Source organism: Cygnus atratus, chromosome 2 (genome assembly GCF_013377495.2).
Source record: "Cygnus atratus isolate AKBS03 ecotype Queensland, Australia chromosome 2, CAtr_DNAZoo_HiC_assembly, whole genome shotgun sequence".
Taxonomy (NCBI): Eukaryota; Metazoa; Chordata; class Aves; order Anseriformes; family Anatidae; genus Cygnus; species Cygnus atratus.
In genome coordinates this window covers 141573680-141595731 of record NC_066363.1, presented here as the reverse complement: position 1 = coordinate 141595731, position 22052 = coordinate 141573680, and the positions used below count along the sequence as shown (strand labels likewise).

Below are 22052 nucleotides of genomic sequence, written 5' to 3'. Positions count from 1 at the left end.
CACATTTGACGTGTTCTAGTCTATAGTTAGTGGGGAAAACTCTCTGCTGAAAGAGAATTTGGAGGCCTAACAAGCCTTAGACTGAGAAGGAAAGAGAAGTCACTTTTCCTACTCTCTCATGTGATAATGTTTTAAAGAAAATAAAAGCCAGAAATAATCAGTTTGCTGTACCTAAGTAACTGATGGCTAATCCAGGAGGAAATATCTAACAGTGTATTTTGAGCCTAATCCCAGAGAGCCACATGATTTCAACAGTACAGGAGTCTCTGCCAGTTGGCTTGCGTGAACTTCTGCTCACTGTGTTTGTGACAACATACCCCATTCTTAAGACCATAACGACCCATTTTCAGTGTACAAAGAATTTAGGTACTTAAATCTTTGGCCCAAAGCTCTCCTTGTAGATCCGAACTTTAGCATTTCTGGGATTCTTGTCACAAATCATTTCAAAAAATACTCCTATGCTTTCTCATTTATATAAGAGATACAATCTTGTGGCACACTGAATACCTTTTATACAGTAGAGGAGTATCTTTTATGTACAAGATGTGAACCTTCTGGAACTTGACTAATACAAGTGATAGAAAGGCAAGGTCTATGTTCTGTAGTCAACATTATGTATACAGTTTAGTTTGGCACAGTTAAATCTGTGCATTTGGCAACACATTTTATGAGGTATCTTGCTGCACAGTAATATATACATACATATACTTATTTTAGGCTGGCTACTTTAATAGTAGTTTAGGATTTCAACAATTATTTCTAAAACCATTAATCATATAACTCCTGCTGCCATTGCCCATTGGGATGTAGTAGTGAAAGGACAGTATTAATGCTGAATTGATACAGCTCCCAGGATGAAGGAAATAGTGAAACAAAATAGTTAAGCTGTACCCTCATCTCTGAAACCTAAAGGAATATCCTTGTAAAAGAGGTGAATTGAGTAGGCTAATCCTGGCAAACTTTATCACAGTGACTCATACTCTTTCCTTGTTGAGCAAAAGCAAACAAAGAGAACAAAATTCTACCCTTTCTAAATACTTTAAAACAGAGTTTAGAATCCCCCTTGCCACCCCATAGCACTGAGGTCTATAATGGACTAGCTATGACACATCTTAACATGACAAATTCCTTAAAGTTAGGAATATTTTTCTGTTTTCCCAGAGTATAAAAGTGAAGAGATGAATTACGCCAAATAACACAGATCATAATTATTTTTAGCTCTGATTCAACAGGAGATTTACAGACAGATCTGTGGTCACCAAAGAAGTATTTGCATCTGTTTATGTTATGACATCTCAGATCAAAGCAAGGCTTTAAACTTTAACTTTCTGTTTTCTGAGTGGATAATGAAACTGGGGAAAAACTGAAGATGTGAAGAGGGAAAAGCTACAGAGTATTAAACACACTGAAGACAATTTTGAAATGAAAGGGGCATGTAGGAAGAAGCCCAGAGGTTGGATCCATCAGACTTTGGAACACTCTGCTCCTCATCCCCTAGATTATGTACATATGTGTGTGTGCCCATGAATCAATCCAGCAATTGTGGAAACACTCCATGTTTAAAACGAGGCCTGTGGTGGCCTCAGGCTTTGCTGAATATCAAGCCCTTTGCAGTACTATTTCCTGTGTGGTTAATTCTTTGTACTACGGTGACACAACATTTCTGCATCTGAAGATAACATAGTTAGTTAGTACTGAGTTATAGTGGCAGAACAAGTCCAGTAAAATTCAGCTGTGAAAACTTAGCTAAAATAGGGTTTCGTTTTAAACAGATGCTAAGATTTTTCAAGTATGAATCTTCAAGGAGATGGTTTTAAGCAAGCTGAGGGTCTCTTTAACAGGTAGATGACATCTATTCCTACAGTCAAAGAAAAATCTGTTAACTACCTTGTAAAAGGGGATATCACCAATCACTAACAGGGAAAAAAAATTAAAAAAAAAATAAAAAAGCAACACCTGCTTGATTAAATTGATGGAGTTTTGCTATTGTTTTTAATGAGATCATGATTAGACCTTTTATGAAGTTAACTGAGAAGGAAAAAGAAGAAAGATGTCTACGATTTAACTTCATGACTCAGAAAATTATTAGTGGTAAGGAGATCCCATCACAAAAAGCTCACTTGAAAAAGCCAGCCCGGGTCAATAATGGATAAAGGAATTTTATTTAATAAATTTCAGGGAGGTTTAATGAAATAATTTGTTGCCTTTATTTCAGTTCATATGCCCTGATCCTGTACTGGGATCTCCATGGGAGGAACCGTATAGTAACAGATGCTGACAATTTCAGCCATGTACAGATGCAGCAGTACACACATACCTGCACTCCATGATATTAGTTTATACATGCTTTTAAAGGTTGGAAGTGAGAAGTCCCACCTCTTTTTCAAAGAACAGCCATCATAAATTATATATTTGTGTCTTTGTGTGTAAGTTAACTGGATATGGCAAGTGTTGGGTTTGCAGGTAGTCTGCTGTTGTCTTCCTGGCTTAATATACAACCCTTCTTTGGCATGGTTAAGTGAGTGGACATTGAACAGACACAAAATGACACCATGAAAAAGGAAGAAAGGACTTTCTGCCATCACTCATTTACATATTGCTGTTGGTATTATTTGGAAAGAGTGTAAATAAGAAAGGACCAAATATAAGGTTGACTTTAAACTGGGATTTTCTTCTAAAAATATTCCAAGTCACTCTGTGGATTTAAATTCTTACAGAACGTTCTGTTTCCCTAACTGAAAATCACATTTGATTTGTCTGGATTGAAATATTTGGATTATTTATTTTTGTTGGAAAAAATGTATGAATTGAAATTTAATTTAATGAGCTATGGTATCAAAGTTGCACTAAATTTGAAAATTTAATTCAGCATTAAAAAAAATAGGGAAACGGATGAAATAAGTAATTTAATCTGATTTTGTAAGTTAACATAAATATACTGAAGTATATTTGTCGTGATTTATTTTTTTCAGCAATTCTGTTGTTCTTTTCCTTTTAATTGTGATACATTGCTTCTATCAGAAACACTGACCTGCACTTTGAATTTCAATGTATCTCCCTCACACAATTTTCTGTGCAGAAGCAATGATGTTTTATTTTTAAATCATCCAAGTAAGAGACAGTAAATAAGTATCATTCTATGTTTATATCTTATTTTACATAAGATTATTCTGGAATGATATTCTGGAATGGTTACATCAATTAAAGGCGACCTTTAAATCAAATCCCTCATCTATTACTAAGCAATCATTTTGCTGATGTACCAAAGGGCAGTTATTCGCAGTATCCTTGAAATTACAGATTGAATAACACTGTTTGATCATCTAGTTCCTCCCTTGACAATTCAGGATGATATCCTATAGTATGCCACTCCAATTTTTAACTCCACCAAAGCTAATTATATACCATATACTTCTTTTTTCATTCATCTCATTCATTTTTTCAATAAAAGCTTTACAGTTCACACAAGAGTAGAATAAGCTTTAAGTATGAAAGAAATAAAATTAAATACCAAGCTGATTAACATTTCAGGATTCGGAAAGCCAGTTTATATTAAAAATCCCTCTTACTACTCTGGTTCTGTGAACCATGTGTTAAAAGATGGGGATTATGAAGACCCATGGCAGTGAAAGATTTGAGTATTCTTTGTGCTGCTTCTACAGTACAGTCTGCACCAAGCCCTCCACCTTTCTTGAGCACAGAGATGAAGCAAGTCCATACAAACACTGAGCTGTTTTAAACATTTGTCTCTGGTCACTTCATTCTTTTAAATGTCACTAACTGTTTGTTTGAAGCATCTCGGTAATGAAATGGCAAACAGGGCTGGTCTTATGTTTGAATCATACAGAATATCCTGAGTTGGAAGGGACTCACAAAGATCAATACCTAGCATTTTTACAGTTTATGAGGACTTTTGTTTACAAAGCAGCATAGGCAGGAGTAAGAAACAAATGGTACGGAACTTTTTCTATCAGCACTTCCATGACTTGTAATCGCAGCTTTGCAATTTTGGTAGTTCAGGCAGAGCTTACCTTCAGAAAGCTAGCACTTCCCTTATATTTACAAAAGGAAATTAGAGCTGCCACCTGAAGGAAAGCTACTGGGACAGCCCATGTTTCAGTTTCTTATTTCACAGGTGTATCAGAAACTTTTTGTCAGACAATCTAACAGCCTCCAAGGAAGGTTCACATAAACCAGAAAGTCACAAGTTCAAATGTCACTTGATCTTTAGCTGCTCCTTATATTTCAACGTGTTTTATAGCTGCCGCTATTAAACAGAGACTCACACTCTTAATTTTAGCAGCAGATGAGTTATCAGTGTCAGCTTCCTCTTTACCTGATAAATTCATTGACTCAGCCATTCAATGTAATCTTTTCTGGCAGGATGGGAACAGAAGCTACTTCTTACATATTACAGAATCAACTGTCACGTAGGCTAGTACACTGTCACCACCAGGAAAGTGGGGAATAGACTGAACTTTTGTATTGAGCTGTCTTGAGAATAATCAGCTCCAACCACCAGTCATCCAGAGACCACATCCCTTCCACCTTACAAAAATAGAAGCATGATTATGAATATATTTCATTCAAGTAGAGCTGAGTGCATCCCTCATCTGCATTGAGTTTCTGGAAGCTGGGACAAGGGAAAAAGCTTGACTACTTTTACTGTCTTGTGATGTCCAAAAGGAAAACTACAGGGAAGGTAGCTAGAGGAATTTCTACTTCTTGCAAAAATCTGCTTTTAATGGTGAAAGCAAGCTGGCTCCTCTGCTGTCAGTGCAAAGCTGTGCAACCATGGCAGATTAAACGGTAACCTCACAGTAACCTTGGTTAACACAGATGTTGGTAAGAGCACAAATGCAAGGAGGAAGAATCACATTTTCTAAACACTCCTCTGTCAGTTTGGAGAAGGAACCTTCAACTAGAGTATAGTTTTGTAGTTATCTTGTTTTCTTTGGCAAGTAGAAGTCCCACCTGGAAGAAGTTGTTCAGTTCAGCAAAGCTACTGAAGTTTTCTAGATGAGCCTCTAGTTCCAACAGGTTTGTGGATTATGAGGAAGAGGATGCTTTCTTGCCATGACCTGCTGTCATGGCGGTCTGCTTTGAATGGCCCCTTCTCTGGGGCACTGTGAGAGCGGAGCTACTGCCGCTGCCCAGCTGGGAAAGAGCCCTTACTGGAACTGCAGAGAGACAAAAAGATAAGCTTCAAACAAACCCCAAACACCGCGACCTTTCAGGAAGTTCAGCTCTCAACTGGAACTCTACGGCTTTTGCTCATTTTACATAATCCTTCCTGTATTCTGCCTTTTAAAGAAAACACATTTCTGATAGGCCTTGCAGCCCATTGGCAAAGAAAGGAGAAAAGTCCTGTTTTCCTGCTTCTTTGTCACCACATTGACAAAATGAACTGTCCCACTGCTATCACACAAAAAAACATTAAACACTCTGCACCTTGTGCAGAAATTTATGTCTTTCCTTCCCTTTCCCTGCTGGGAATTTGTGGTAGCATGGTAATTTATTTCAAGTAGAACAGAAGCACTTATGTTTTAGCTTTCTTTTCATGTCTAGAAGCTAGTACTTTAGTCCAAGTGTAGTAATGGTTAATAATCCCTATGTGCACATTTGCACTAATGTTAACAGCATCCTTTTCACAAGAAAATAATCATGAATAGCATGTTAATAGATTTACGGTAAAATGACAAATCCTGTTGTTTAGTTTCAGAGCAGATTAGAATTGCAGACAGCTAATTAATATTAAAATAATAGCATTCTTATTCACTTTGGAAAGATATTTTGACCTGTTATGGAGTTGAAAGTCAAAAAGAAAACCGAAGTCTCAGGGGTGAAATCCTGGCCAAATTGAGGGTAAATGCAAAACGTCCATTGACTTTAATCTGTCAGGATTTCAGACTTTATCTAACCTTCCTGTCTCATCCCAGTAGAGGATTTTTTTTTTCTTTTTTCTTTTTTTTTTCCCAGAGATAAATCCACGTGTCCTAACCCACATTACTTGACCTCATGGAAATGAAACCACAGTGCTACCTGAACTGAAAGAATTAGATCCAGATGATACAGGGATGCAAGGGGGAATCAGGGATTTCCTGGCCTCTAACCCCACAGGTCTCCTGTACAGCTCTGTTGGCTCCAGTACTCTGGTCCCCTACACAATCAGGCCCTCAGGCATGGCATAGAGTTAGATTGATGCTGTTTCAATCAGCACCAATAACAGGGATTAAAGAAAATGTGTTTTGCAAAAGAGAACCTCTATCCTGGAACATTTATGCCTGATTTTTATGTGGCTTGTACCTAGGTTTTCTGTGGCCTGGGCACAGGAACTTGCAGTTTGGGGGGGTGGTCTGATGCACTTTGCAGTAACTGGTACAGTTTTCTTGGATCCTCTGGGAGCAACAGATATGAGTATGATTAGAGCTACAGTCACAGCATTCTTTTAAGGTTTGACATGATTTTTCATCTGTTTTCAGTACTGAAGAAATTGCCATGCTATAATGTTCTGACTACAGGGCATGAACGTTATTGCCAGCTAATGGGCAGAATGTGTAGCTATTAGTGTGATTGCGACCTACAGCTCAGTGAAACAGCTGCCAAACTTTCCCCAGGATTCATGAGCACTTTGTTCTCTACTATTACAGTACAAAGTGTGATAGATATGAGCATTATTGATGTCAATTCTTCTTTAGATTGAATAGCTGTAGTCATGAGAAATGTTATCCTAATTCCTGTATGTTCTGCACATGTGGTTAAGCTAATGACCTGAATGTTTGCATTTATATACTGCAGCTACAAAATCAGTGCAACAGATATTTTTCCTTACCCATGAGAGAGAAGAACAGTACCACATGGTTATCATTATGAAAATGAGATTGAACTAAAATCCTGAATCTGAATACTTTAAAGTTTAGGAATATCTGTATTTGATTTTGAGCTCTGGTCATCTCTGATTCTGAAGAGTTACAGCATTTTTTGATATTTTCCTTTCATTTAATAGTCCTGTTATTGTGATATGTTGGTTTACTCAATGTATTTTTGATTATATTGTAAATGTTTCTGAGTTATTACAAAACCATCCTTCTTGGTTTTACTTGGCAAGAAAACATTAGTCTTATTGTTACACATGGTCCACTTGGGATTTATTGTAAAATTAAAAGCGTTGTAGAAGGTAGATCGAGAAAACAAAACTAATGATAAATGCTAAGAATTCATGCAAGATCTAAGTGAAGGACGGACTTGAAATAACTGGCTTGTTTCATCTTTGACTCACTGGTCTGTTTTCACTACATTAATCATGTCAAAAGGACTGTCACTTTGCATTTGTGAACTGTGAAGCTCCATCAGGGCAAGGGCCAGTACATGTTCCTGGATTACAAATAGGAAATGACTGTGATCATTATCACTTCAGGCACAGGGACATTGTGTTGAAATTTACTAGCAAAAGTAGCAACTTAATCAGCGAGAGCGCAAGTCTGACAGCCAACCTTGCCGCCTTGCTGGGAATGCAGGAACAGTGACGGGTGACAGTACGCCTGGGAGCTTAGTCCTGATCACTGGGACAATATTCATATTTGGGTTCTCTAAAGGATACAACACAGGCATCCAAACAGTTTCTTACTAGGAAAAAATAGCCAGGATCTCATTTTAAAAAAAATTCCACTTCTCTTTTAGTATAGCTTTCTTTGAACCTGTATTGAGCATGCATGAATCCTAAGCCATTTGGGTCTAATTATTTCTAATTTGTTTATATTTGGGATAACATTTGGGAATAATGTCTGATGGCTTCTGTCTTCCCTTGTAAAACCAGATATATTGCTGCATAAAAACTGTCCTTCCCTTTGTCTTGCTATCCATTTTTAATACATGCCCCTCTTCCTCTGTAGTCTACTACCTCTGTTGTTCTGCACGTGTGCTTATGTACGTACATATTTGATTGTTTATCTATGAATCCATTTGTCTGTCTTTGTTAACAGCAATAGGAAGTGTTCATCAGCCAGAGAAACTACAGACAAGCAATTAGCAGATAGGAAACCGAAAGCTGAAAGTTTCCCCACTTCAGCTCATGATTTCATGACTTCCTGAGGAATACTTTTCAATAACATTGACTTCCAGGAAGAGCTTTGATTATGATAAACTGAAGTAGAAGGGCATATTCTTGCCAGGTCCTGGGGAAAAAAAACTGCTGCTCTTGAAGCCAGGCTTTAAGAGGAAATATTTCTCCATCATTCCCTTTCAGTGACTTAAGTGCAGGAATATCTCCAAAACATTTAAATTTGTATATTTTCCTTAAATTCAAATATGTTTGGACCATGTTTTTTATGCTGCAGTATTACAGTAAGATAACAGATTGTCAACCTAGTTTTCTCGTAGCTGCTACTGAGTTTGTGGTTGGTTCTAAGTACTGAACAAACTGATTCTACTCCTTATCATTGCATATCCAGTATGAACATTCCTTTAGCAGCTAATGGGAATCCTTTTTCCGGCTATTTGAACTCTCTAGAGGAACCCGCAGTTTTGCATTTCCCATTAAAGGCACTGTAGCATTCATGAATTAAATGCAGGACAAGGAATTGATCCCCATAATCATATCCTGAATCTTACTCCAACAACTGGTGGGGAAGGAGATTGTATTAACACTCATTCACTTAAGGGAAACCTGTGATTGTTCCCTTTCAAAATCCCAAGAGGAATTTAATGAAGAGACAGACTAGAAATGGTTATATATGCTTTGGCTATTCACTTATTTCCTATAAGAAAGGTCTTATCTTTCTATACAAATATTAAAACCATACAAGAATTCCTCTCTTGAACTATGCCATTTCAGATAAACCAAGGCAATTTTATCTTATTAAGTTTCATAGTCTTTTCTGCAAGCTAATTTGACTACCTGATATTTCATTATATGTTTTTGTGAACTTCAGATCTTTCCATTGATGCTTCTAAAACAGGCATTTTATAATCTATTTAGTGGAATGCACTCTTCTTTATTTTATATATGCATACATGTATGTGCATATATGTAAATATATGCACGTATAAACTAAATATGTGACAGTTTTGATCTAAGATTTTTATGCATGTTTCTCATTCTAATAATTGGAAGGGAGTATTTGGCAATAAGTTTATTTAGTTATGTAAACTCACTGTTTGCCACATTTTCAAGCAATCGGTTCCATCAGCACAGGAAGGAATCCAGTTTTCTGGGGCTGAGCATATTTTGGCAGGGCCACCTCCCTACTAAGCCTAGTTATACTTTCATTATAACACTGAGAATTATAGGTATGTCTGAAGGCACTTAGAGATTACTGGGTATATATAGAATTTCATGAAAGGAAAGAAAAGGTGTTAGAGTTTGTACTAGTGGTTAACTTTTTTATAGTGCTGTGGGAAACTGAAGTTCTTAGTTTATTGCTATAGATATTTCTTGAGATTTCATTTATTTGTGCCTTAAAATTATAAAGTGATTCCAGCAGAGATGTATCAATATCATTTTTAATGTCTGTAGTAAAACTAAGGTAAACATTGTCATGTATTCAGAACATCTATCATTAAACTGCTTGTGTCCAGATTATTGTAATAAAAGTTAAAAACCATAAATATAGCCAAACTTTATAGGACACAAATGAATATTGCTGTCTACCTACGTTTATAACCCATAATTTAAGGCAGTTATTATGTATACACTCATGTAAATCTATGCACATAAATACTGCATGTGAGAATACATAAACCCTTGCCTACATATTAATTGCTGATAGGCTAAAGTACTTCAGCAGAATTAAGGCTTCTACCTCCCTGGTTTCTACAGGGGAAAGGATTTTACAGCAAGTATAGGCTTAGCTCTTTTCTATATTAGGTACCAATAGGCAAAAATATCAGTCTTCAATATGGAAGATATATGTACAATATGTACAATATAGTGTGGATAGGACTTCTTTAAAAGAAAAAAAAAGCTAACTAATACATGCTGAGGAGAGGAATCTCATCTGCTTACAAACAACATGGCTGCTCAGCTGCTCTTAGCTTGTCAAAGGTGTCACTGAGAGTCACAAGTTGGTGGCAGCACACTCTGCACTCAAGCAGACCATAGCAGACCATGAACCACACTGTGACTGTAGATGTGTTCTGTTTCCAGTTTTCCCTGTGTTTTGAGCTAAAGTTAGCTGCACAAAAATAATCATGGCTACAAGGAACAGTGGGCCTGCTCTTCCTCTCTTTTTGGACAAGGCAAAACCTTGTGAATACATAGTACACAGATAACGAATTTTGCCAAGAGCTTTAAGGCTGGTGGGACACAGGGAGTGCATATTTTATGGATCTCTCTGGCTTAGTAGTTGCCTGGAACAGTAGGGAAGGTGTCTGATGGTCCTTGCATTCTTGTAGCTCCATATGAACAGAAATTACAGTACTTTCAAGGTAGTTTTAGTGAATCTAAACTTCCCATTTATGATTTCAAAATCAATAAAGATCCAAAATTATGACTGTAGATTTTTGGCATCATCATAATACAATGTCCATGGGCTTCAGCTGACTTTGAGACCATATATCACGCACTGATGAAAGACAGAAGAAGGGTATTCTCCAAGGAAGCTACAACTACACAGGAAAGATAGACAAATGGAATAAAATGGGTTTGTGATTTCTTCATCAGAGAGGATGTATGAGCTGAAGGCCTTCTTGTGAATAAAGACATTCCTATTCTATAATATTTATATCAGCCACTACAGAAAGAAAAAGCTTGTGCAGACTAGAACGCTATGCAGTTTAGTCTTAATCTTGCAACCATTCTTGGAAAAGTGTTTCATACACAGAATACCAACAATATGCTCACATGTGATAGTGATGAGTGTAAGAAACCAAGCAGAATTAAAAATAAATTATTAATACAATATTAAAACATTATACTACCTCCTATAACTCAAATAAAAAGTTATATATAGACTCCAAATGACACTACAGCTTTGCAGGTTCACTGAAAGTTTAGCTGTAAGCTGGCAGTGCATTATAGCAACCAGAACCATTTATGCAGTTGAAGACTACATTTTTTAAGAACCTTATATCGTGTAGTAAGGAGATACTTTGGTGAAGCTAATTTTGACTGTAAGCCATATGTTCTTCTACAGGAATGACCCAGAAGTTGTCTAAATTTTCTGCTACACAGAAGTTGTTACAAAATGAGTCATTCTGAAAATTGCTCCTAACCAAATGTATCTTCGCCAAAGAAAATTAATTAGTTTCACAGTTTGATAAAAAAATATTTTTTAAGAAATTCCCCCAGAGGTTCATTTATTTGTTTAGGGCAAGAAGGCAGACATTGCCTTTTCTACAACTATACCTTCCCCTCCAGTGTGTATTGGGCATAGGTCATGTTTGCAGCCAACTGTATAATCATAAATGAGTTTAGCTTATAGAATTAAGTGTCTTGGAAAGTTAGATCAGGAAAGAAAAATATGGTTGACCCTGTATAAGATTGGTAAAGGTTAACATCAAACTGGATAATTCTTTGAACCAGAAATATTATTAATCAGTAGAATAAAAGAACATATTGTTCTAATTTGCTTGCTATAAGTAGCTTCCTTATGGGAACATTTAATAATATTTGATATGATTCTCAGTTATGCTGCTTATTGACTTTATTAAGCTTTAAGATTAAAAAACTGAGAAATCTAATATTCATGTAAAAGCTACTGAAATTGAAAAAGTGTTTTCTTTGCTTTTGTAATAACTGAAATTAATCACATTTGAAATGACAAATAAATTCAATTTATATTGATTTTAGTTTTTTTATTTGAAAGAAGGAAAGCTTTTAGAATGTTTTTTATAAAACTTTGAAAACAAATTGGAAAGATTGCTTGAAGATACCTTAGTACAAAGCTCAGATAGAATTATCAGGCCAGTAAAATCAATACTTGGCCTAAGTCAATACACTGTCTTCAATATGCCAGATACTTCATGAGGAAGTAAAACTCAACCTTCTTGCTTCCATAAATTATCCATATATTAAATATTATACTACCAAGTAAGTCTAACCAGTGAGGTCTTCTGGTGTCTTGAAACAAAGAACTTTGTGTTCCCTATATGTCTTGACTGCTATACCAAGGACTATTTCTATTCATATTAAGTACAGTGCTTAATAAAAATACTTTTGTTTCCAGTTTCCCAGGATTCCAGTGGGATAGCGTACAATGTAAAGCATTTTTCCACCATCATTATCTATTATTACCCATTACATTTTATGTACTTACCTGTGTAACAGAACATGGTACAGAGATGCCAAGCCACCACTGACACATTCAAGTATCCACACATTGATTGATTTTTAGAGACTGTCTTTTCTAAAGCAGCCTAATAGAAGTAACTTGAGTACAACAAAGAGCTGCTATTTTATGGTTGCAGAGATGGTTCACACAATACTTTCTCAGATGGGTCTGCAGACTGCATCCCTATTGAGGTATATACATGCATTCAGAAAACATCCTCAGTGACTTCCCTGATTTTGTTAATATGGTCTGCACAGAACAATCCCTCTTATTTATATAATTTTATTTTAGTATATTTTTTAAATTTGTTGTTTTTAATAAATAATTTTAATCCTCTTTTTTATTGACTTCCTTCTAAAAGTTTTATTAGGAGATGAGTTTTCCAAACTTCTTCCCAGTACAATGAAGATTTTATTATAGTGTTTGATTCCATATGTTAAGTCTGTAAGCATAGGTCTGAAGTATAATAATAATAATAATTAGAAGAATGAAAAATAAGGAAGAACCATAAAATACCACTTAGTCTGCCTGTTTTTTACCTAAAGCATTCTTTTAAAAGTAAAACTCCAGCGATGGAGTTCTCACAGCTTTCCAGAAAAAAATCCTATTAGTATTTTATTACCTATACTGTTAGAAAAGTTTTCTCCTAACTGCAAAAGATATACTTCACTTACTGCAGCTTCATGGATATGGAAAACAGATTATTCTCTTTCTCTTTGCATCCTTATGTCCTTGTAGTCATTTACTTTCCTATTAGCTTTTTTATTAAGCTAAGCATTCCTAATTCTTTCAGTCTTCTGGAGTTATAGATGTGTTTCATCTTCCTAAGACTATCCCAAAATAATATACATCTTTCTTGAAATCCAACATTCAGATCCAGAGACAAAATTCCTGCTGACAATTCACTGATGCTGGATGCAGGAGAAAGGTTACTTCATGTGTTTTGGAATAATCTTTTACATTTGTTATGCCTGATTTCTTCTGACAAAAATGTCTGGTCCTGGTCATCTTTTAGTTTTTCTCAAAGGAAAACCTTATGTATGTATATATTTATATATATTATGTAGCTGAAAGATTCTTCTACATTCATAATAAACTTTTATTTAACTGAAGGTTTCAATTGAAGGTTGCTATGAAACCAAGTTCAGCCACCATGAGGACAAGTATCAGTATAGAGGAAGTCACCTGGATTACAAACATATCACTCAGCTGAATGGAACTGTTTGGCCTCTGCATGCCAAGAATGCAGCTGTGGTTTCACAGGTCACATACTAAACGAAACAAGTAGTGGTTATCTGTGGTGGTGTGCTGTACATATGAAGATATATTCACAGTTTTCTATATAGATCTTATGCAGGCTATAAATTAAACATATATTATCAAACACCATTTTTTCCTGATGGCAGTTTTATTGTAAATCTCTATTAATTATGCTTTATAACCAGATAGTAAACATATGAAATGCCAATGGTTCAGTCTTCACAAAGGCAAAGGATCTTTGAAGTGTTTAGAAGACTAGGTTTGGGAAAAATAATGGTATGAACGCTTCACTTCAGAAATGCATATATTAATTTCAGCATGAAGAGGTTTGGAGCATATATACACTCTGCAAGTCATTGTTTCTCTGCTAGAATAGAATTCAGAAAACTACATCATTGTGATTTAGGGTTAAAATAAAAAAGTTATCTAAGTAATAAATCAAACTTATGAGTCACAATATTACAGAAAGTAAGAAATTAAGAAACGCAAGTACAAAATATTGAATAAATATGCAAATAAACTACTATCATTAAGGAATGATTTTAAAATGAAAACTTTTTTTGCTGCCTTAAGGCTAGAAGTTTGGGTATACTGCGGGTATACAAAAAAATGATTAAACATACCTTCTACAGCCAATTCTTCTCTTAAATATTTGTTCAGCTACTTTTGAGTTGCTGTGTTAACCCTTGGGCTCCTTTTAGAATTGAAACCCACAGATATTAAAGTATAATTAATAAGCTATGATTTCTTCGTGAAGGCTTCATATACCAGATACTCCAACAGTCTCTTCTGTGAGTCCAGTTTGTATATCAGCCATCTGAAGTTTTCCCTTTAGCTTACCAATGGCTGATTTGCATTGTGGGCCTTCTCCAGAAGTAAATGGGGGACCTGGTCACCCAGGGTATGGAGAAGGCTGAGGTACTCCATGACTTTTTTGCCTCAGTCTTCACCAGCAAATGCTTTAGCCACATAGCCTGGGCTCCAGAAGGCAAAGGCAGGGACTAGGAGAGTAAAGAACCTCCCACTGTAGGAGAAGGTCAAGTCTGACACCAGCTAAGGAATCCAAAGGTGCACAAGTTCATGGGACCTTATGAGATACATCTGTGGGTTCTGAGGGAACTGGAGGATGAAGTTCCAAAGCCCCTGTCCATCATATTTGAGAAGCGGTGGCAGTCTAGTGAAGTTCCCACTGACTGGAAGAGGGGAAACATCACACCCATATTTAAAAAGGAAAAACAGGAAGAGCTGGGGAACTACAGGCTAGTCAGTCTCACCTCTGTGCCTGGTGAGATCATGGAGCAGATCCTCCTGGAAACTAGGTTATGGCACGTGAAAAATAAGGAGGTGATAAGTGAAAGCCAACATGGCTTCACTAAGGGCAAATCATGCCTGACAAACCTGATGACCCTCTACAAAAGGTTACAGCTTTATCTACCTGTACTTGTGCAAAGCATTTGACACTATCCAGCATGACATCCTTGTCTCCAGTTGGAGAGACATGGATTTGATGTATAGACCAAATTGGTGGTTAAGGAATTGGCTCAATGGCTGCATTTCAAAGAGTTGTGGTTAACAGCTCAATGTCCAAATGGAGATCAGTAATGAGTAGTGTTCCTCAGGGGTTGGTGTTGGGATGAGTGCTGTTTAACACCTTTGTCAGCAATGTGGACAGTGGGATCAAGTGCACCCTCAGCAAGCTTTTGGATGACAACAAGCTGAACAGCATGGCTGACATGCTGGAAGGAAGGAATGCCATCCAGAAGGACCTTGACATGTTTGATAGGTGGGCCCGTGAGAATAACATGTGGTTCAACAAGGCCAAGTGCAAAATCCTGCACCTGGTTCAGGGCAATCCCAAATATGAATACAGGCTGGGCGATCTGCAGATTGAAAGCAGCCCTGATGAGAAGGACCTGGGGGTATCGGTTCAGGAGAAACGACATGACCTGGCAATATGCACTTGCAGCCCAGAAAGCCAACCATATCCTGGGCTGCATCAAAAGCAGTGTGGCCAGCAGGCTGAGGGAGGTAATTCTTCCCCTCTACTCTGCTCTCATGAGACCCCACCTGGAGCACTGTGTTCAGTTCTGGGGCCCCCAGCACAAGAAGGACGTGGACCTCTTGGAGTGAGTCCAGAGATGAACCACGAGGATGATCAGAGGGCTGGAGCACCTCTCCTACAAAGACAAGCTGAGGGAGTTGGGGTTGTTCATCCTGGAGAAGAGAAGGCTCTGGGAAGACTTTACAGCAGCCTTCCATTGCCTAAAGGACGTCTACAGAAAAGGTGGGAGGGACTCTTTGAGTGTAGTGAAAGGACAAGGGGGGATAGATTTAAACTAAAAGAGGGTAGATATAGATTAGATATAAGGAAGAAATTCTTTGTTCTGAGGGTGGTGAGGCACTGGCACAAGTTGTCCAGTGAAGAGCTGTATATGCCCCATCTCTGGAAGTGCTCAAGGCCAGGTTGGATGGGGCTTTGAGCAACTTGGTCTAGTGGGAGGTGTCCCTGCCCGTGGAAAGGGTGTTGGAACTAGATGATCTTTAAAGTCCTTTCCAACCCAAACCATTTTATGATTAATATGCTTTAACTTTTGCCTGACCCTGAAGAGGTGAGGCAGTGGGACCAAATGGTCATTGTAGGTCCCTTCCAACTGAACTATCCTATGGTAAATAGGTGTCCTGTGGTCAAACCACAGCAATAGGATTGTTTTTCTCAGTGATAAACTCCTTCCTAACCCCTTTGGCTGCCGCAAAATTCAAAGAAATTCTATGGTATTCCGTATATTTGAAATTCTTCCAGCTTATTCCCACTAAGGCTCTTTGTCTATTTATAAAATACAATTATCTATATTACTGCAAATGCTGGTTTTAAACCTGACTCCCTGAGGCACTTTGTTGGTATGAGGAGGTATGATCCCCCCTCAGACAGACAAACTGAGAAAGAATAAATGAGCTTTCATTGTTTGCTAGTACAGTATTACTGTACATCTTCTGGTATGGAAAGCAAGACAACAAAACACCTTACAAAAAGTCACTAGTCTCTTGTCTTTCTACTGTTACAAATGCTGTGTTTTATAAGATTAATAGTAGGAGAGGGAAAGCAGTCTATTGTTACTTTAACTTGCATTCTCATGCAAATGCATTGTATGAAAGCCTAATGTCATCTGGATATCATAGCAGACCTTATGATACAATTACATGGGACCAACAGCATTTGATCAAAGTAAAAGAAAAACCTCTTATTTTATTTATAAGCCATCTGCCACAAACCATTATCATTTACTTAGGCACTAAGTTGCAGTTTCCATTTTAATAGTTCTGTTAGTGTTTGGGTGGTTTCTATGAAGATTATTCAATAAACATTGTCCAGAAAAAGCTAGATACTTTTAATGCATAATCCTCTGGAATGTTTATTAAACAATAACACTGAACCGTCTGACAGTTTTATTTCGGAGAATGTTATAACGTTATTATGCATCCCACCAGTAATTCTTCATTACTGAAAACTCCTGTACAATGTTATGAGTCTTACTGAAAGCAGATGCAGCCGAATTAATAACAGGGACATCAATGCACACTAGAAAGCCATACAGTGGGAAGGGTGAGATGGGGGGTAAAGAATGCAGAAAAGAATTCTGTTTCACTTCTGCAAAAAGTAATTGAAATAAGTACGAGTAGTATATGGATTTGAAAATCCAAATGTACAAAGATTCATCTGAAAAGATATATTTACTGTTTAATGCAGAATATCTGGACAAACTGATTTAACTTAATTATAGGATGAATAGATTTTCAAGAAGACTTAAGACCCTAAGCATTCTTAGATTTACTCCTGTGAATGGGTTTTTGTGTGTGACTTATTTTCTGTGAAGCCAGCATTCAAGGATCTTTTTATCACTTGTTAAATGGATGCTATCCTTGTTAACTAATCACAAAGAAAGCTAAGTCTAAGGTTCAGTAAACTCGATACAAAGCCTCTGAATGAGGCAAGGCTCAGATGAAACTGTGTGCTTTGCCATAATGAACCGAGTAAATGCTAGTTTCCTGCAATAAAAATAATAGGTGGAATCTTTGCATATTGAAGTCAATGGGAATTTTGCCATTGATTTTAGCAGGGCCAGTATTGAAACCAATAAATCCACCAAGCAAACTAAAAGTATTGGGCAAAGAAAGGAAAGGGAATTAACGTAACAGAACCTCTACATTACTTTAGTCTTCCTTCCACTCTCCCCTGACTGATTGAACAGCTCCTGGTACTCCTAAGATGTGCTCACAGAAACTATTGTGGCAGTTTACTGAACACCAAATATTTACAAAAGCATTTAATGAGTAATTCTGTAACAGGAAAATCAGTTTTGTTGTTATAATGAGACAATCTCAGATTAAACCACAGGGTGTTTTAGGGGTGAGTAACCAAGGGCAATTGCCCAAGACTGGATACCATGGGGAATGTGCTAGACTACAATATGCCTCAATCTATGCCTGTGTTCCTGCTAGGCAAAACTTGCTGCAGCTCCAAACAGATGCAGTGATATACTTCAAATGTAAATCTTTCTGTAGTTTTAGCAAAGTAACAAGCAAAGCATTTAGTTAGAATTATAAATATGTTTTGTCTTTTTACATTTAAATCCTTTTACCCATTTCATTTTATTGATGTGTGAAATTTTCTGATTTCTGATGTTTAATAAGTATAGCCACTATATTTTTGCACAGGTTTTTTCAGACATCCATATCACACATGCATCACACAGCCTACATACAGTAAGTGAGGCAGTTTCAGAAAGCTGCAGACTAACAATTCACGTACTGCACAGCCACAACACTTATGTGCTATGGTCCTATGTGAAAAAAAGAAGACAACAGATATAAGGAAATTTATGATGTGTTGGTATTTCATCATGGGCGGAACTTGAAGGCCAAATAAAATAAAACTTGTGTTTTATCAGGAGCTGAATGCTGTGAGAGAAATTTGAACTTCTTGTTCAGGTGTTCCAGTATCTGAATCAGAGTGTGGAGAAGAGCAACCATCCAGTTTTCTGGGGTTCTTCCACAGGGGTTATTTGCAACCAAGGAATAATGTAGAAATAAAGTTACTGGTTATAAAACCACCAAGAAACAAAGGATGGCTAAAAATACAATATCTGATGTAAAAGAGAGATACAGGCAGAATATTTCTGAACATAAAAGCGTGGCATAGAAATATGATAGATTTGTAATATCTCCCTTGAACCAGCTTAATATCTGTAACATCTCAGTAATAAACTACAACAAAGCAGTGAACTTACACTTGCAGTGGAAAATGGAGACATCCACTGCAGACTTTGGTTTGCAGAACCTAGAGTTTTCTTTGGCTGTTAACTCTCATTTAAATACTTATCAGGATATTCAACAATAACTTGTCCCCACCAATTAAAACACTCTGCAGGTTTCTAGCCCAGAGTGGTCACCTGAGAATTCAAGCAAACATTTTTGTGGTCTGAAACTAGGACTTCTACTTTGTTTTTCACCATCATGTGTATTAAGCGCTTCATTAAGTGCTTCTCCAAAAATGGGCTTAAAAAAAAAAAAAAAAAAAAACAAGCAAACAAAACCAAAAAATAATTTACTCATTCAGAAAACACCTTACAGTGTGGCAGTGCTCTTTTTCTGTAAAAATGCTTTTAAAAACTAATAAGAGGTGCACATAAATGATCAAATTTGTAGGAAATCTCTTGTAAGCTCAGCTGACATGGCTCATCAGAACATCACAACATTTTAGCGATATGGTTTAGTGGAGTACTTAGTGTTAGGTCGGAGGTTGGACTCGATGATCTTGAGGTCTCTTCCAACCTAGAAATCTGTGTCTGTGTCTATCTACAGTAGTTACCCATCAGCACAGGAATGCTTACAGATAAGATGAAAGTAGCCCTTCCTATTAATCACACACTGTATATCTGACTCCTGCTTTCTTCAGTCTTTAAATCAACTCCATCTGGTTCATACTATTTAGCTGTGCAGCTTACCTTTCATAATGAAACATGCTTACCGCTGCAGAAGCAAGTTCAACGTGATTAAAATTATTAGGTAAAGAGCGGTTGCTTAAGTCTGGAATCAGCTAACAATAAAAAAAAAAAAAAAAAAAAAAAAAAAACATGATCAGCCACAAAAGGAAACATAGGACCAAGTCTTCATTGGGTGTAAATTGGCTGAACTCTTGCTGATTTCAGTGGAATGTATAGCAGCCAATGTCCCAAGCCACTTTTCTCTGTGTTAATACTTTGTGGAGCACATCAAACAAGATGCCAGAATAACACTTAGATATGTAAGAAACAATCTCATCATAATGTAGACTAGTCATGGATTTATAATCTTTTATGGCAGAGCCAGGGCCTAAGTATCTAGAAGGAAAGTACTCTGCCTATGTTAACCAAAGCAAACATAAGCAAAAATCGTCCCTTCCTTGGGGGTGCTCAGTTTATTTAGAGAGTCCTAATTCAGATTCTTTTCAACTGAATGTAAAAGTAAGCCAGACAGTATTGAGACAATACAAGCAAAGGAACAAAGTAGCTTTCTATGTCTTTTGCTGAACAACTTCCTTCTCTTATTCCCGTGACACTGTCTCGATTCCTTTACAATTTTGAGGACATAGCTACACTAAGCTACTTTCACTGATGAGTTTGTGGAACAGTATGTGAGAATCTAACCCAGTAACAAATCATGTTGCTGAATGACTGTGAGAAAAGGTAGGTAAGATCTCTTCTAGTAAGGACTCACAAGCATGTTACAATGCACCAGTAGGATCTGGAGTTTCCCTGTGGTGAACTTTGCTCTTTTGGGGAGGCATTTTGGAACTGCCATGACATCTTTACCAGAAATACTTGTTACGATCTTGACATACATGGAGGCAGGCAGGATCTGGTACAGCTCATACCAGCAGGCTGTGATACTTGGGAAAACATGGGGACTCAGAGACTGGAAGGGGTTACCCAAATCGTCAGGTCCATATCCTGGTCACAGGGTCAGAACTCCCCCTGAAAATGTTGAAATTTCTGCCTTTGGCAAGAATGCCAGCTATGCATCTTTATGTCACCAGAAGGTCTGAACGGGTAAAAATACCACAGCTACAACCCTTTCTCTTTTACAGCTTGAGAACTACATTGTGGAAAACATGAAATCGGAGATGGTGCAGCTGCAGCAGAATGCTGTGCAGAACCACACCGCCACCATGCTCGAGATAGGGACCAGCCTCCTAAGCCAGACAGCAGAGCAGACAAGAAAACTCACGGATGTTGAAACCCAGGTATGTTCCCGAAGCAGTTTCCTAAAAGCTGTTAATTGCAGAGAACTTTCGCCATCCTCCTTCTTTTCTAATAAATCACCAAACAAAACTTTTCAACACAGGGCTCCAAGAAACACTCTCTGTTTATTGGTACAAACAGCAGTGATGGCTGACACTTTTTCTGTGTCTGTCTTTGATTTCATTTGGTTGGCATATTTAGCTCTGTGTGTGTAAGGCAGGCTGGACAGGCCAGGAAACTAAATCATTTGACTTAAATAACTATCTCAGTTACCAACTGTGAATGATACAAGTGTCAAGTTAAATAATGAGTTTCAGGCTAAAATAGAGCCTTTCTTCTCCATTATTATTTGCCTCTTATTATTATGAAGTTTTTTACTTTCTACAAGATCTTTCCAGCTGAAATGTGATGTAAATCAGTAGCTTTTACACTGTGGAGAGAGAGGGAAAAGCTTCTTGATAAAGCACTCTATATCTGTTATTACTGTGAAATTGTATAATATTGCATTAATTTAAAGAGCTATCTTCATAAGATTCCTAGCACCAAAATCACTTATTTGGTTCAAATGGCAAGCATATCACTGTTATAATGCAGAGTACAATTTCATTTTGGGCTTATTGCAATGATATGTACAGCTTTTTGCCTTTTGACTACTTCTATCAGTTTAAGATGCATACTTGTTTTTCCAGTTTTTGCTGAGTTCCTCTTGATCTTCCTAGCATGTGCTGTGTTACCAGCTGAAATGCATTCGCTGTTCATTTAAAGTGCAGGAATTAACTCATTGCATATATTTGGTTTGTTTCAGTGGCATGTGTACTTCTTGACAGATAATAATGCTTTTACTCACGTTTACAATATCATTACCATGTTATTATGTAACTGCATTACAGCACTCTGAAAAACAGCAGCAATTATGAAAGACAGATGCTTTAATTATCTCTAGCTAGGAATGATAGGTACAAGCTGTTGCTACACTGCCTTATGCAGGTTCCTTTTTTTCCTTCATCTCAGTTAGCAGACCAACTAAAGTAACATGTTAAGCTCTAATTACCACAAATTTGAAAAGATGGCATATTGACTTATGAGAATGTTGGGGAAAGTATTTAAACAGAATATCTAAATCAATACAATAAATACATCTAAATTCAACAGAATATCTAAATGGAAATATAAGCTGTGAAGACCTTCTATGGAACGTAATAGCATACACTCAGGAAAAAAAAAGGGAGGTGTAGGAACTCTTTTT

The 22052-nt window shown here is 37.0% G+C and overlaps 1 protein-coding gene across 5 annotated transcripts in view; it reads left to right on the top strand.

Moving 5' to 3' along the window:
* ANGPT1 (angiopoietin 1) overlaps positions 1-22052 on the top strand; it is a 185051-nt gene that overhangs the window by 65659 nt on the left and 97340 nt on the right. For all 5 annotated transcript variants that reach the window (XM_035546446.2, XM_035546448.2, XM_035546449.2 and 2 more), the window contains one exon: positions 20653-20808. In XM_035546446.2, coding sequence (XP_035402339.1) covers positions 20653-20808 — 156 coding nt within the window. The remainder of the gene's footprint in view (positions 1-20652; positions 20809-22052) is intronic.